The sequence below is a fragment of the Parus major genome, chromosome 1A, assembly GCF_001522545.3.
Source record: "Parus major isolate Abel chromosome 1A, Parus_major1.1, whole genome shotgun sequence".
Classification (NCBI taxonomy): Eukaryota; Metazoa; Chordata; class Aves; order Passeriformes; family Paridae; genus Parus; species Parus major.
This window is the reverse complement of record NC_031773.1, coordinates 57,103,720-57,117,962: the sequence shown is the minus strand read 5'-3', so window position 1 is coordinate 57,117,962 and position 14,243 is coordinate 57,103,720. Positions and strand designations below refer to the sequence as shown.

General features: G+C 40.3%; 1 protein-coding gene across 4 annotated transcripts in view; it reads right to left on the bottom strand.

The window, feature by feature from the left end:
* ITPR2 (inositol 1,4,5-trisphosphate receptor type 2) overlaps window positions 1–14,243 on the bottom strand; it is a 241,806-nt gene that overhangs the window by 119,809 nt on the left and 107,754 nt on the right. For all 4 annotated transcript variants that reach the window (XM_015628084.3, XM_015628085.3, XM_033514205.1 and 1 more), the window contains 4 exons: window positions 12,510–12,761; window positions 10,944–11,069; window positions 5,959–6,087; window positions 5,242–5,362 (listed from right to left, as the gene is read on the bottom strand). In XM_015628084.3, the coding sequence (XP_015483570.1) occupies window positions 5,242–5,362; window positions 5,959–6,087; window positions 10,944–11,069; window positions 12,510–12,761 (628 nt within the window). The remainder of the gene's footprint in view (window positions 1–5,241; window positions 5,363–5,958; window positions 6,088–10,943; window positions 11,070–12,509; window positions 12,762–14,243) is intronic.

The window sequence follows — 14,243 nt, the reverse complement described above, 5'->3', positions numbered from 1 at the left end:
AATGGGAAAAAGATTTTAAAATTCAAATGAGAAGTGAAATAAACATATTTTCAAAAAATTGTTATCTGAAAATCCACCTATATGGACATTAAAATACACATAATAATTCCAAAGAAGCAACAAAATGTGACCCAGATTTTATATTTAATGTTTCGCATTTGTAATTTATCAGGGAAAAATAAAGGGCTTTAAGGGGCACAAAAGCATGGTCAAGAAGAACCAGAGGAGAGTTTTTTTTTGGATTCTGTACAAGAAGGTATTGGTGGCTTTAAATTAGGGAATAAATACTCAACTAGAAAGGACTTCACTACACCTTCAGACCATCTGCTCTCTGTTACAGACAACCCATGCTCTTAAATATCTTTGGAAAAATTTATTGAGCCCCATTTAAAATGATGGCAGCTTATGTGCCATCCCCCCTCCCTCCACTTTCTCTCAGCCCACTGACCAAGGACATCCTTCCAAAGTTGGTTCCAATCCTCTGATTTACAATCTAAATTTATTTAGGTTATTTACAACCTAGTGTAATTTATGTCCAGTTAGTTTTGGGTCAGCACTGTCCTTCAGTTTAAATGTCTCTGTGACTATTTATCTTCTTAAGTACTTTTAAAGAGCAACAACACAGGTCTGTTTTGCTAGGCAAAACATGTGGGGGTTCTGAATTCTCTCCCAGTAACACAGCTCTCCTTTCCCCTGACCACCACAGCAGTGCTTCCTCTGTACCTGTTCCAGCTCTGAGCTTAGGAAATAGCAATCTTACAGGGCTCACCTCAAATTCTGTAGGATGGAAACAAGAATTCTCCTTTTGCTTCTCCTGCACAACATCCTGGAACATAATCTGATAATGACTAATGCAATTTCGCTTGCTAAAAGATTTTTTTTTTTTCAAAGGGTCTGCCAAGAGACATAGTGTAACAAGATGCAGGTTCCTATCTGGCACTGTTTACTCATCTGGGAAATTCCAATTATTTCATTATTGGTGGTCACAGCGCTGGCACAGACATACCACATCCCTGGGACAGATACAATACCAGAGGAGAGATTCAATTTTTTAAAACATGAGGGAGAAAACTAATGGATACTACAGAGACAAGAGTGTAAGACAACTGAATTTGCCCTTGTAACAGAAAAGAAAACTGATGCTCAGAGGTGAAGATACAAGAATTGCTGCCTTAATTAAGAAGCCAGGACAGTTCTTTGCATGAATACCTGCTTCAGTACCATTTAGGATATGTAATTTAAGATATACACTCAGGTTGTGAGGAGAGGTGATATTCCCCAATCTTTAGAGAATGACAATAGATGGTTTAAAATGCAGACTTTAAGACTGGCCTCCACCCTTCTTGACCTTGCAAAGATCATAAAATGCATGAACTGAAAGTCCTTAGATAATGAATTCATTTGAAATAAATGGTTGGATGTCTTATTTTTTCTGTTTTCCCAAAGGTCTGAGGACCTTTTAAATATTTTTCAGTTGTTGGTGTTTTACCAGCGAGATGGGAGCTGTTTTGATTATTCATTTTTTGGACTGTATTTTCAAGCAAAAGCTTAGTCCGATGTAATAAAAGAGAAAAGGCCATAGTGCTACATGTATGTGTTCATTCTCACCAGTGTGATAATCTGCTTCAGAAATCCCTGTGAACAAGTCACACACACACACATATATGTATGTATGTGTGTGTGTGTGTGTGTGTGTGTGTATATATATATATATATATATATATATATATATGTAATTTCACAAGTGTTTCTATTCTTGCCAAGCAGCCAAATGTTTCCTGAGCAACAGAAACCTGGTTCACATTGGTATCTCTGTTCCAAACCTCCTGGAGCCAGAGGGGTCTGCTGAAGAAGGGGAGCAAGCCTCTCTCCTTCCTGCTGAACTGGAGGCAGGAAAGTGCCTGGAGACAAAGCAGCAAGTGAGGCTTGAAAAGCTTATGCAGTCTTTCCTTAGTGGTAAAGTGGAGTTGAAGTATCAGAGTTATAAGAAATAAGCTTCTGTAAGATATCCTTTTTTTGACCTGGAAGGTACTGCACATTCTTACAGTGCTCATCAGAAAGCAGATGTAGTGATCTTCAGCTCTTGAGGCAGTGCTTGCATCCACCTGCCAGCAACAAACCAGGAAGCACTGAGCAGAGCATATGTTGCTCAGACAGTGTGTTATTATATGGATCTTTGATATCTAGGGAAATCTGTGTATGATGTTTCTTCCCCCTGAGAACAATTTGTAAGTCCAGGGCCATGATGCACCAACAAAAAAAACCAACAAAAAAACCAAACCAAACAACAAAAAAAAAGTTTGTTCTTTCAGGTCTATACTACACTTATTTTCCATCAGAAGTCTTTCAGTCCCTGCTGTAAATATGTCCAATACTCCATCTCTCTGATATAGGCATAATCTTTTTAGAGGGTTTTTTAAAGCCCTGCTGTGAAACATGAAGGCCCTAACATTAAAGCTGTCAGATTCTCAAGTCAGAAGAGGAGGAAAAAAGGGTCCACATACGCAACCAGCAAAAGAGGCATAAGAAGTTGTTATGTTTGTATATTGGAGGATGCCTCTGGCTTCTCAAAGTGAAGCATCATTTTGGACTGAGGAACACCCGACAGAGAAAGGCACCAGGCACCCACTGCAATCACAGAAGGGCCTTGGCTGTAAAAGCCTCTGGTATCCTCAGCTGGGGTAGTTTTTTCTGAATATTTCCATGGAGAAGAGCAGGCCTGCTCCATTAACCCAGGCAAAATGTTTGCCACTGTGCCTAAAAACACTGAGTATCACCCACAGTTAAAATCTCTGCTGGCCAGGCAAATTTTGCACAGGGGTGTTTGTCAAAAACTCTGCTTCCACTTCTTCTCCAGCTAACTTGCTCTTTGGGGAAATCCCCCTCACCTCTTCCCTTACTCTTCCCTTCTGCACTGTCAAAATAAAACAATAACAACATGGAAATTGTCTGACATGACACAATTTTACCTTGCTGGATTAGTGGATTAGTGATGAATCCTTGAACAGTTGTTATGACATGGGCAAGGAAATCAGCAATGGGGATGCTGTGTGCTTTCACAGAGGTGCTCTGAGGCTGCCAGGGATTCCCAGCCTGGCAGGTCCTGCTGCTACTGCAGGGAAGTCCCAGAGGAGGACATGGAGTGATGCCCTTCACCGGCAGCTCAGCTCTGCTCTGCCACACCTGAGAGTGACCAAGGCATGGCTGGAGGCCCATGGGTGGGAAGCCAGAGAAACAAGAAGGAGCCTGGACCCATAGGACAGCACAAGAGCTTACTTAAAAAGAAACAACAAAAAAAGCCAAAGCAATTCTAAACCATCGCCAGAAAAAAGAAAACAGGATAAAAGAATGAAAGAAAGGACTGTAATGACTGTAGAAATTGAATTCCACAATAGGGAACGAAGTCACATATCTGAAGCAAACTCCAGACATCAGCCGTTCCTGGAGCCCCCAGAAACAAGAGGCACACAGAAGACTGGCCACCAATGCTCAGCAGCCCTTTCATGGGCTGGCACACCTGGCATGAATCTGGATCTGCCATCCCTTTAGGGTGACCTGTGGTTTCCCTCTCAAGCTGCTGTGGGGACAAGTTCAGCTTGGCTGTCTCAACAGGGCAGAATCATAGGATAATTTAGGTTGGCAAAGACCTTCAAGATAGAGTCCGAGCAATAACCTAACAGTGCCACGTCCACCACTACACCAAATCCCCAAGTGCCACATCTACACATCTTTTAAATACCTCCAGGGATGATGACTCAACCACTTTCCAGGACAGCCTGTTCCAGTGCTTGACAACCCTTTCTGTGAAGAAATTTTTCCTAACATCGAGCCTAAACCTCCCCTGGTGCAACCTGAGGCCTTTTCTTCTTGTCCTAGCACATGCTCCTTGGGAGAAGAGAAAGCCCAGTGAGAGCCTGGCCTGACTCATCCAGCAATCAGCAGAGCTCTGGCTTGCTGGAATTTGCTGGGAATTTTCACGCTAGAATCAGCTGTGTGCTGTGGGCATGTAGCCAAATGGAAAATAAAGCCATGCTCAGATGTCTCAGGACAGCCTCATCTTGATAAGATAACACGACCACTCTGAGCTAAATTTGATTTTAGGTGCAGCTCTACAGAAATGAAGACATTGAGCTGTCTACAAGCACACAGAGGGCATGGCTGGTCTCAAAACTACTCTCACCTGCCCTACTTCTCCCCCTTTTCCCAGACTCCCAAAGGAAGTAATTTATTGATGACTGTTTCCAGAAATGTCAGAGAAGAGCGAGGACAAAAGTGTTAAACAAACAAACAAGAATTTGTGGAGATGGAGCTTTATGTGAGACTGTAGTAACCATAGCATAAAGGAAATAAAATGTTTTCAACTTCCAAAGTTCATTTGCCAGATGGATCCATAATTAAATCATTTGCACAACAAATAAAACAATTGAAGGTTGCTAAATTTTTAGGTAACTGCTTATTCACATTCTCACAGAAAGTTAACGAGATATTTTGGCTAAAATGTTAAATGATACTTCCATAAAGCAATTCCAAAAATCTAAATTTAGAGTTGATTGTTACAGTGATGCAGATGGCTCTGGGACCCTCTCATATTGATTTCTCATTATTTATTAATACTTTTTAATGAATGCATCAACAATGGAATTGGGCCAATTTCTATGTATCTCTGTCTCTACTCAACTTTCATTCACACTGAAATCTTATTCTACGAACAACCAGCATCACTGACTTTTGGAAACTACATTGAATAATCCTTTATTCTGTCATGGCAGAAGACTTTAAAATCATATTTACAGAAATTCAACTTAATGAACTTTTGCCAGTTTTATCTATGTTCTGGTGAAGAATATTTTTTAATATAGGATAAGAAGCCTTAAAAAAATGTATTTTAACAAGGATGCTTTTGCTTATGTTGCGATTTAATATCATAACCTGCTTGGTAATAAAAAATTAAAATCATCAAGAGTTTCAACCATCAAATTAAAATTGATGGCTAAAAGCTCAATCATCACTCACTTAGGAAGCTCATCCCTCTGCCCTACCAATTTCACCCTAATAACCCTATTTGATGAGGCAGGTTGGAAAGGTTTATAAATGAAGGAAGAATTTAGCCCTAGAAAGTGGGATTTCTGAAATCATTACTGACACAATTTCAGGATGCTAGAGTCAAATTAAAAACCATTAAACTTCAAGTCTGATCTTTAAACATGAAGAGCAATAATCAAAGTAAAACCTGGCACCTACCCACTTCAGCCAAAGTCTTGATACAGGACTCCACTGAGGCTTTCTGTGTTGGGTTTGGCCAGGTACAGTTGTAAATTCTAAAAGCAGACTGCAGCAGCTGAATAAAAACAGGCTGGTGTGTCTGAAAACAAAAACAAACACGGAATTTTACCCTTAAGGATCTCCTCACAGCTGCCTTACTGTTTGACACAATGTAAACCAAAGGGGTTTTAGCCTGTAGACTCAAGTTATGGCTCCATTAAATTCTCTTTGATCTTTAGGTCTGGCAGAAGCAGAAATCAATGCTGCACCTCTAAATAGGCTAAATCATGCAATTTGTCCTCAGATTGTCACTGATATCAAGCAAACACAGTACACACTAGAAGGACAGAGAAGATTTTCCTGTCCTCACACATTCTGTCACAGGGTACAGCATCTCCCTCACACAAAGATTTTTCTGCAAGGATATCCCCTCCAATGAATTCACAAGAGCCAGAAGTAACTTTGACCACACTGAGCTGTCTACTAGTTTGAGATGTAAGCGATTAAAATGAAGAATTAAGTGTTTTAAAGAGGGATTAAGCTGGTAGTCAGTGGCATGAGAGGGGACAGAGAAATTAAAGAAGGATGAAAAGAGACAGCATTCCTATGCAGGTAGCAGAAGATATCTCCTTAATGACTTACATGAAGTCCTGAATTCTCCTGAATAACTTATTTTCCTGTGTCTCTTCTCCTTACCTGGAGGCTGGTGCTGTTATCTGAAAATGGTGAATTGAAGAAGCCACTCACAATGCTCATGACAGGCTCAGTGACATATTTCTCCAGAGATGTGTCTGCATGTTTACGATCCGTGGTTGTGTTACAAACCTGCAGGGAGGGAGAAGGAAACAATGAGATTTAGTTCTCCCCAATAAGCAAGCTTCATTATTTTGTGTTTATTACAACACATCTGATATTTTTTCTTAAAGTAAAAACGAAATATTTTTATATAGTATCTATCAGAGAGCACTATGTTAGAGTTGAAGCTGGATTTGTTATAATTGTTATCTTTCTTATTGGAGGTCCATCATTCTCTTCTAAACTAGTTCTTTCTGGCTGCCTGCTTCTTCTTTCCCACACCATGAAGAAAAGATCCCCCTAAATCAGCACACTGTAATGCCACTTACACATTTAGACAGTTTCAAGAAGAAAATGGACCTTTCTTCCCATTGCAGGGCTAGTTGGAAGATGCTTCAGTGACAGGTGAGTGATAAACAACTGAGGTTAGAAAGATTTGATACAACATTTAGCTTCTCTCAACAATTAATCACCACAACTGGGTGGCAAAGGTGGAGCTCATTTGCAGGGCAAACATTTAAAAGGAAGGAAAAAAGGGGAAACAGCACACTCAATACCAACAGGCTTTAGGACAGTACTGGAAGTAAGGCAGCATTTCTTTGGGAAGCCACATGGGGAAAATGCAGAAGCCAAGCTAAAACAATGATAGAAGGGAATGGATGATACCAGGACAAATCTGGAGCACAGAAGGATGATTAAATGGTGGGAGGAAGTAGGAAGACTTGTACAAAAGTTTCCTGAGGACTCCCTTTGGTACAACACTTAAAGTTTGTTGCTGCGTAAAGATGTCACGCTTAAAGAAAGGGGAAAATTACTGGTGTGGATTACATCCTTCAGTATTTCCTTTATTTCTCTTCAACACTTTTGAACATCTATACAGTCATTTTGAATTTGCATGTGTCAGTGTACACAGTACTGAAAGGAGTCTTCAGAGAGCCAAAAACAGTGAGAAAGGCAAGACAAATAGGTAATCAAAGACAAATAAGGAGTACTGACTGTGGTCATACTACCTCTTCAACAGTCTTTAAATAAGCAGTTGTGGTCATGTTTAACAAGAAATGAAGGCAAAGTTGTTATCTCTTTCACCTAAACAAGTGAGAGATAACTGCAATGTTCTAGGGAATCTATGCAAAAGCAGACAAAAACTCCAGGGGTTTTCATTGTCATCTGTGCATTAACACATAACCCCAAACCTGAGTGGCACACACCATTACATCTCTTCAGGGGTGGGGAGTCCAGAGAAAGGTCACAGGGAAAAGGTGTGACAGAAGCAGAGATAATCCACAGCACCTGAATCTCACACAGGGCAAAGATTCTAATTACACACTGCCACTGTCACTACAAGACAGCAATTTCACCAGGAATGTTTTAAGGAAGTTTACTGACATGACATCCAAAAGCACTTGTGTTCAGGGTATGATGGAGCTCAGGGGAACACAGAAGCACCTTGCATCTAGCACACAAGCATTGTCATGTAGTAAGACAAGGAAAAACCAAAGATGATTTCAGACCTAGACAAATGAGGCATCTTGAGGAGTCTGCTTGTCTGCTTATCTAAAATGTGTCAGATAAATCAGTCACACCTCCACAAAGTGCATTTTTTTTCACCCCAGGAAAGATTTTGGTCAGAGAAGCAACAGTAGCTAAAATGAAACAGCAAGCTCATCAGCCTGTCTGTTTTGGGAAAAGTGTGACACCATCACCACCTCCAGTCCTCACGAAGGTAAATGATTCAGTTAATAATCAAAACTTGCTATTTTTTTATTTTTTTTTTTTAAAGAGATAATGGAACTAAATATCTCTGGAAGTTCTTTTGCTTTTAATTAATCTGCATACCACTTTTGGCTGGAATCAGTAGCTTTGAGCTCAGCACTTGCAATCCCAATAGAAAAACAGGGAGCTGTGCTAGCAACAGTGAATGCAGAAATCACCAAAACTAAATTCCAGAACACTTTTAAGCTTCCCCCTTCAGCTGCCTGAAAAGCAGAGCCATATGTGGGAATACCACTCTGCACCAACACTGGTCTGAAAAATTCCCAGCAAAAAGGAATTTGGAAATCCTCTCATTAGTTCTTATCCTTCTGCCCTTTGGGGACTGAAAGATCTTCCTCCATGGAAAAAAAAAAACAAACCTGAAATGCATGAAATGGAGATGAGGACTGAGAAAGCAGTGTTTAAAAACCCCTTAAGAGGCTTTGGGACCAAAACTCACATGAATAATACTTTAAAAATTCTGCTGAGAAAGCCAGGATGACTTTACAGCTGTCAGATCCCTGGCTCTTGTCTTTAATCCTGCTCAGACTACAGCTGCTGATTTACACACAGGCTGGGCCACACGCAGGGAAGGGAAGCCATTCCTTGAGCAGCACCCAGTTTGCTCAGCACAAGGCTGTAAGTCACACCCAGCAGAAAGTAGGTTGGCAGAAGCTGTAGAAACAGGGTATCTTTGAAAGCAGGACAGCTTTTGGCACACCCAGTTTATACACAGATCCGCCTCATGCCTTCATTTGCAATGTATCACATTGAAAGGAAAATGACAACTGGGGACTAAATATTTCCTTCCTCAATCCAGAAACAGATAAAAAAAATCAGTTACTTTTTTTTTATTTTTTTAATATATATCTAAAACAGAAGGAATCCAACCTGGGGATAACACCCTCTGTCTTTCACCTTGGTGCTCTCTGATAACAGGCTCAAAGCTCACAAACTCACCCACTGACAGGCATTTGTAGCAGCTAAAAGAAGAGCATTTCCCCTTCCCCCATGCAAAAGCATCCCTTTTAGCTCACTGGAACACAGAGGATCAAAGGACTCTTTTTCTAAATGCTTTGAAAGCTATTGTAACATCTTTCATGAGGCTGACAGCATTCTAGCTGCCCTGATAGCTACAGAACACTGATGTATTTATAACACATGGGCTCTGTCAGGGCCCCAAATCTGAACAAATACACTCCATAACCTGGAAAATACAACTATCCATGGCTGGAGAGCAGGACAGGCCAGAGCACTTCTGACACGCTTGCAGGAGAGCAGAATAAACCTGCATTTTGCCAAAAGCACCTGCATACAAAACACAGCATTTTCCCTCTTCCCCTCTGACGACCTGGGGTCTAATTTCTCCTAGGAGAAGGGTGTGTGAAAACAAGCTCACTGGCCACCAGCATCAGGACAAGCCCCCAGCATTTAGCCCAGTGCAGTTTGTCTCCAGGCTCATGAGAGGAAACCTGAACAGAGCCCTCTTTCTACTTGTCTGCTTCTAGCCCAGGGGCACAGAAAATTGGCCACATTCAAGGGCTAGGGAGGAGGGATAGTCTGTATGGAAGGTCAGGGTCAGGAACGTCAGGAAAGAGCAACCCAGAAAGGGAATTAAATAGAAGGAAATACTTCTTGAGGTAAAACCAGTAAGGTTAAAAGTCAGAATGCTCCTCCAAGGTTGTTTCTCAACTTTCAACCCAGGTTGTTTTGTCCAGGAGAGCTTTCACTGTGGAACACAACCACAGGGACAAAACAGCAAGAAAACAGAGTTTGTAAAGGACTAATTACTGCTGAAAATGGCTACCACCAAAAAAAGAGAGCACAAACATCCCTGCCTTAACCTGCTCCCAGGGAAAAATAAAAAGTTTAAAAAAAAAAAAAACAACAACAAAAAAACACAGAAAAAAAAAAGCCACAGAGGAAAAAAATCCAGCCATGTTTAAGGTTTCTGTTTCACAGAGAAATGAACAGGTCCCAGTGCCTATTGTACAGCATAAGTATTTTTATTCCTTCTTCTTTTAGACAAAATTCATGATATTTTCTCCCAGTAGGTTTCACAGCAATTATTTTGTGGCACACTATTACTTTACAATCAATGTCTGCTGCAGGACCAAACTGAGATTCTCTACCTTTTTTTCTTCATTTCCATGAAATGAAGAATGCAAAAAGTGAGAACTTAAGTATTATAAAATGTAATGGACTATGGACTGGAAAAACCCAAAACCCCATGGTTCTACTTCTTGAGCAGAAAGAGCAACACTATTGTTTGTCATTAATATTGTAATTATTTATAATTACAAGAAGCATTAAAGTCTTAGAAGAAGATGTGTAGTGCAGGCTATAATCATTACATCACACTAGCTTCCCCTCATGGCTCTACTATTGTATTTAATCACTATGGAAGTCATAAGATTGCTCTTATTTTCTGCCTTCAAAATCCCTGGGAAAAGAAGCTTAATTCATCTTGTAACTTAAAATTTAATTCAACAAGTACTGACACCATGAGGCTCACTGAGGATTTAGGAATGGCAGTACTGGTACTGCCTATGGTACTGACTGTGCCCTGTCACCTTGCAGCTGTAATTTATATTTGAATTAGTATTCTGAGGGACCACAGCTCTACACCAGCTCTACACCTCTACATCAGCAATGAGAATGCAGTGACAGGAGAATACAAGACAAAAATAGAGACTAAAGAAGGAGCACGAGCCAGAGAAGATCTTGATCCCTGATTCTCACTATAACAAAAGAATAAAGGAAGAGATTACAGAGGTGGGGGTTTTTGTCACCACCATAATGACATGTAACACACATTCCCAAAAGATGTACATAGGCTTTCAACCATGCACACACCCCTAATTTATTTCTCTGTAAGAAAAGAGAAAGGCAGTGGTTCCAAGATGCCCTTTTAGAAAGAGAAGGCTGCTAGTAATTAGCAGGTTAAAAGATGATAAAGATCATAGAAATGACTGTTTGTTGAATAAACAAACCAGCCAACCACACATCCTATTGTCAACTTTAAATAAGAATAGATAACAAAATAAAAGAAGTTCATAAAAAAACATTACTGCCAGTTCAGTTGTCACCCATGACCAACCAGTCTGTAATATTTAACACCTGGTAAAGCTTACCCTTGCCATATCAACAAGAAAGTTCTCAAAAAGTTTCCAGATATGGTTACTGGCATAGATTTCTTTCATTTCCACTTCAGTGTCCACATAACAGTGGTTAACAAAATTAACATAGGCAATTTTCACCTGCAGGAACAGAGAGAACACAACCACTATGAAATGGAACAGTAAAAACAATTAACATAATGTTTTCTATCTGCAAAAATACTGAACAATAAAGATGAAACTTCCAGTACTAACAAACATTCATAACCATAATAATGCATATGTTTGGTTCTGAAGATTTAGGGAGAAACAGGGCAACACATGCCTTAATGCGCTTACTGAAAGACCACAGGAGGAAAAATGAAGAGGTTTTGCAAACATCTTTACTCTAATGACAAAACCTCCACAAAACAAACCAGTAGTGATTCTGGTATTTAACTGATATTAATACCAGCAAGGCTGGCTCCAAAGCCAGAAGCTGTCAAGATGCAGGATACCCCTGCACTTGCCAGTTGACTGCGGTAGGTTGAAGCCTTGTGACAGGCTTGCCAAATACAAAATAAAAAGTCTTTTGCAGAGCTGGGACTGAAGTCCCTGTATTTCCACAATCCTAATGCAGCACTTGTACTTGGGATCTAAATGGCAGAGAAAGGTTGTGGCACACTGGGACTGCAGCAGTGGCAGCACAAGGCATAGGAGGAGGTCTGCAGTTGCACTCCTCTCTGGCATGACAAGTCTGCATGTGCACAGCATAAAAATGGTTATCCAGTGCCCAAAATGTATAGATTACATATAAACACATGTAATGCACTGAAAATTTCTTGTCACAGTCAAGGAAGATGAGCTAGTCGTGTATGTTTAATGCAGTGAAGAGAAAACTAAGATCAGACCTTAAGGTTTCTTCTGTTTGGGATTTTTTTTCTAATTACCATCTGTTGAAATTAATGTTAAGGGGAACTTTTGGGCAAAGCAAACATATTTCCTTTTAGTAATAGGATCATTTGATCACAAGGACAATTTTCATGGCACAGAGAGAGTTTTAACTCTTGCAGGCCCCAGTTCTGTTGTTTTGAGACCCATTTTTCCACCAGGTAATATCACAGTCCTACTTTAGCATGACACATGCAGAATTGTGCCTTCATATGCAGTGAATAAAAACATTTTTCAGGACTGCAATTGAGTTTAATAAAATGAGACTTAACCCAAATTTCCACTGACTTCAGCATGGACAGAATTTTATCCATCATTTCCAAGAAATTTAGGCAGTAGCAAAACATTGGCTTAACCCAACACTCAGCTGGGTCTTCACAGCTTCAGATAGAACTTATGAAAACATTAAACTCTGACAGTGGCTGGACAAACCCAAAACAAAACAAGGTGTCTGAAAAGCTGACAAACAAAGCATTAAGGACAAGGAATTTTCTGTGATATAAATACTGTCTATCCTTTCTCACTTATTCACCTTAAGAAGCACCACCCATTTCCAGCCCATTTCCCGTGCAAATATTCAGCTTGTCACTACCTTATAAACAACAAAACATTGGCTGTGTTTCTAAAAATGCTAAGTCTGCTTCCTCCTACCTCAGGAATGCAGTCATCATGGGTCACTACCCTCACGATATCATCCAGGGGCAGCAGTGAATTGCACTTGATCTCTGTGTACACATTCTTGCCCTCTGTGCAGGCAGCCAGCAGTTCCACCAGAGTGATGTGATACGCCAAGGGCCCGCTCTCGTCAGCTCGGTCGCGCTCTGAGCACATCATCTGCAGTAGCACCGGGAAGGATGCTCTGTCGTTGTAGAATATCAACACGTCTTCACCGCCATTTATCAGCTGAGAAAGAGATCACGAGGTTCTGAGTGCCCTGAGCTGAAATCTTTTTAGACTCAATGATTTTGAAGGTCTTTTCCAACCTAAATGGTTCTATGATTTTCTTCATTTCATATTTTATCTCTAAGTATGCGAAGATTCCCTGGCTAAAACCAAAACAACTAAACAAAATCTAGTCTGATGCACTTTGCCAAATGAACATGTCAAAACAATATCCAAGGCAAACTTCTGCTCTTATCAACATAAGTGCAAAACTGGAATAACTCACACTGATGCAAGGTGAATTTGTGGTTTAATTTCTGTGTAGCTCTGTCTTTACCTAAGACAGCATGCCATCCTTATTATTCCTAGCATCTCAAAGTTTGTGTGAAGTTCATTAATTATCCTCACCTCCTGCTGGGAGGCCAGCATGCATTATTATCCCTGTTTCATAGATAGGCACTTGAGGTGCAGTGAGATTAAATCTTCCATGCTGCCTCACACAAAAACCCTGTGGCTCACCCAGAACTGAACCCAGCTTTTCCTTGCCCATGCCAAGTATTGGAAACAAAAGGAGATTCTTCCTACCCTCTGCAAATTTGGCAGGTGGGTCATGACTTTGTCAGTGTCACGTCAGTTCTTTCATTTAACAGAAAACTGGTATATGTGATAAATGTTTGATTCCAGTACAAGTGCTCTGCTCATCTCAAGAGGATCCAGAGTGGTGCTGGATGGCAGCAGCCCCATCTCAGCACATCTCACTGAAGAGCTTTGCTCTAACCCTGTTTGGAATCCTCTCTCCATCACTGTCCTTCGGAGCACAATCCACTCACAATGTCAGTGAAATAAGCTCCCACAAGCCCCTCCTACTACAGAACACACCCTGGCAGCTCAAAAGTCACACTTATTTTGTGAATTAGGCACTTGACCTCTTCCAGTCCATATGTGACATGAAATCCCAGCTTATTCAATTTAAGGGTAGTCATAAAGATTGCTGAAGCTGCTAAGAAATGGGGAAGCAGCAAGAACAGGAATTAAAATTAGTCTCCCAGAATGAAAAGTCAAGAAAACATTTCATTACACTTTCCAGGGTTTCAACACTTCAGATTTTGAATTCACAGCTTTTCTGTTTGTGCTTTCCCTTTTTCTTGCTTAATTTTACTTTGACATTTGGCTGGAGTGAATTGTGAATTCAGTCTTTCCTGCAATTCCTATTTCTCATTTATCTTTGGGTTTCTACAGTATTTCTATACCCAGGACTTTTCAGACATTTTCTGGACAACCCACAGTACAGAAAAAAAAATTAAATTTAAAGGGATGAGAGCTTACAACAAAACAACCCAGCAGCACTTTCTGCCACTGAAGTATATTTTCAGCAAGTTTAGAATTCTATGGTAATATAATAAAGGCTGTCCAGTGTTGGAGCAGCTGTTGATACTCTGCAAAATATTACTCCAGAATACTACAGGTAATAGAAAACTCTGCTGCCACATTGAAAGTAAATTC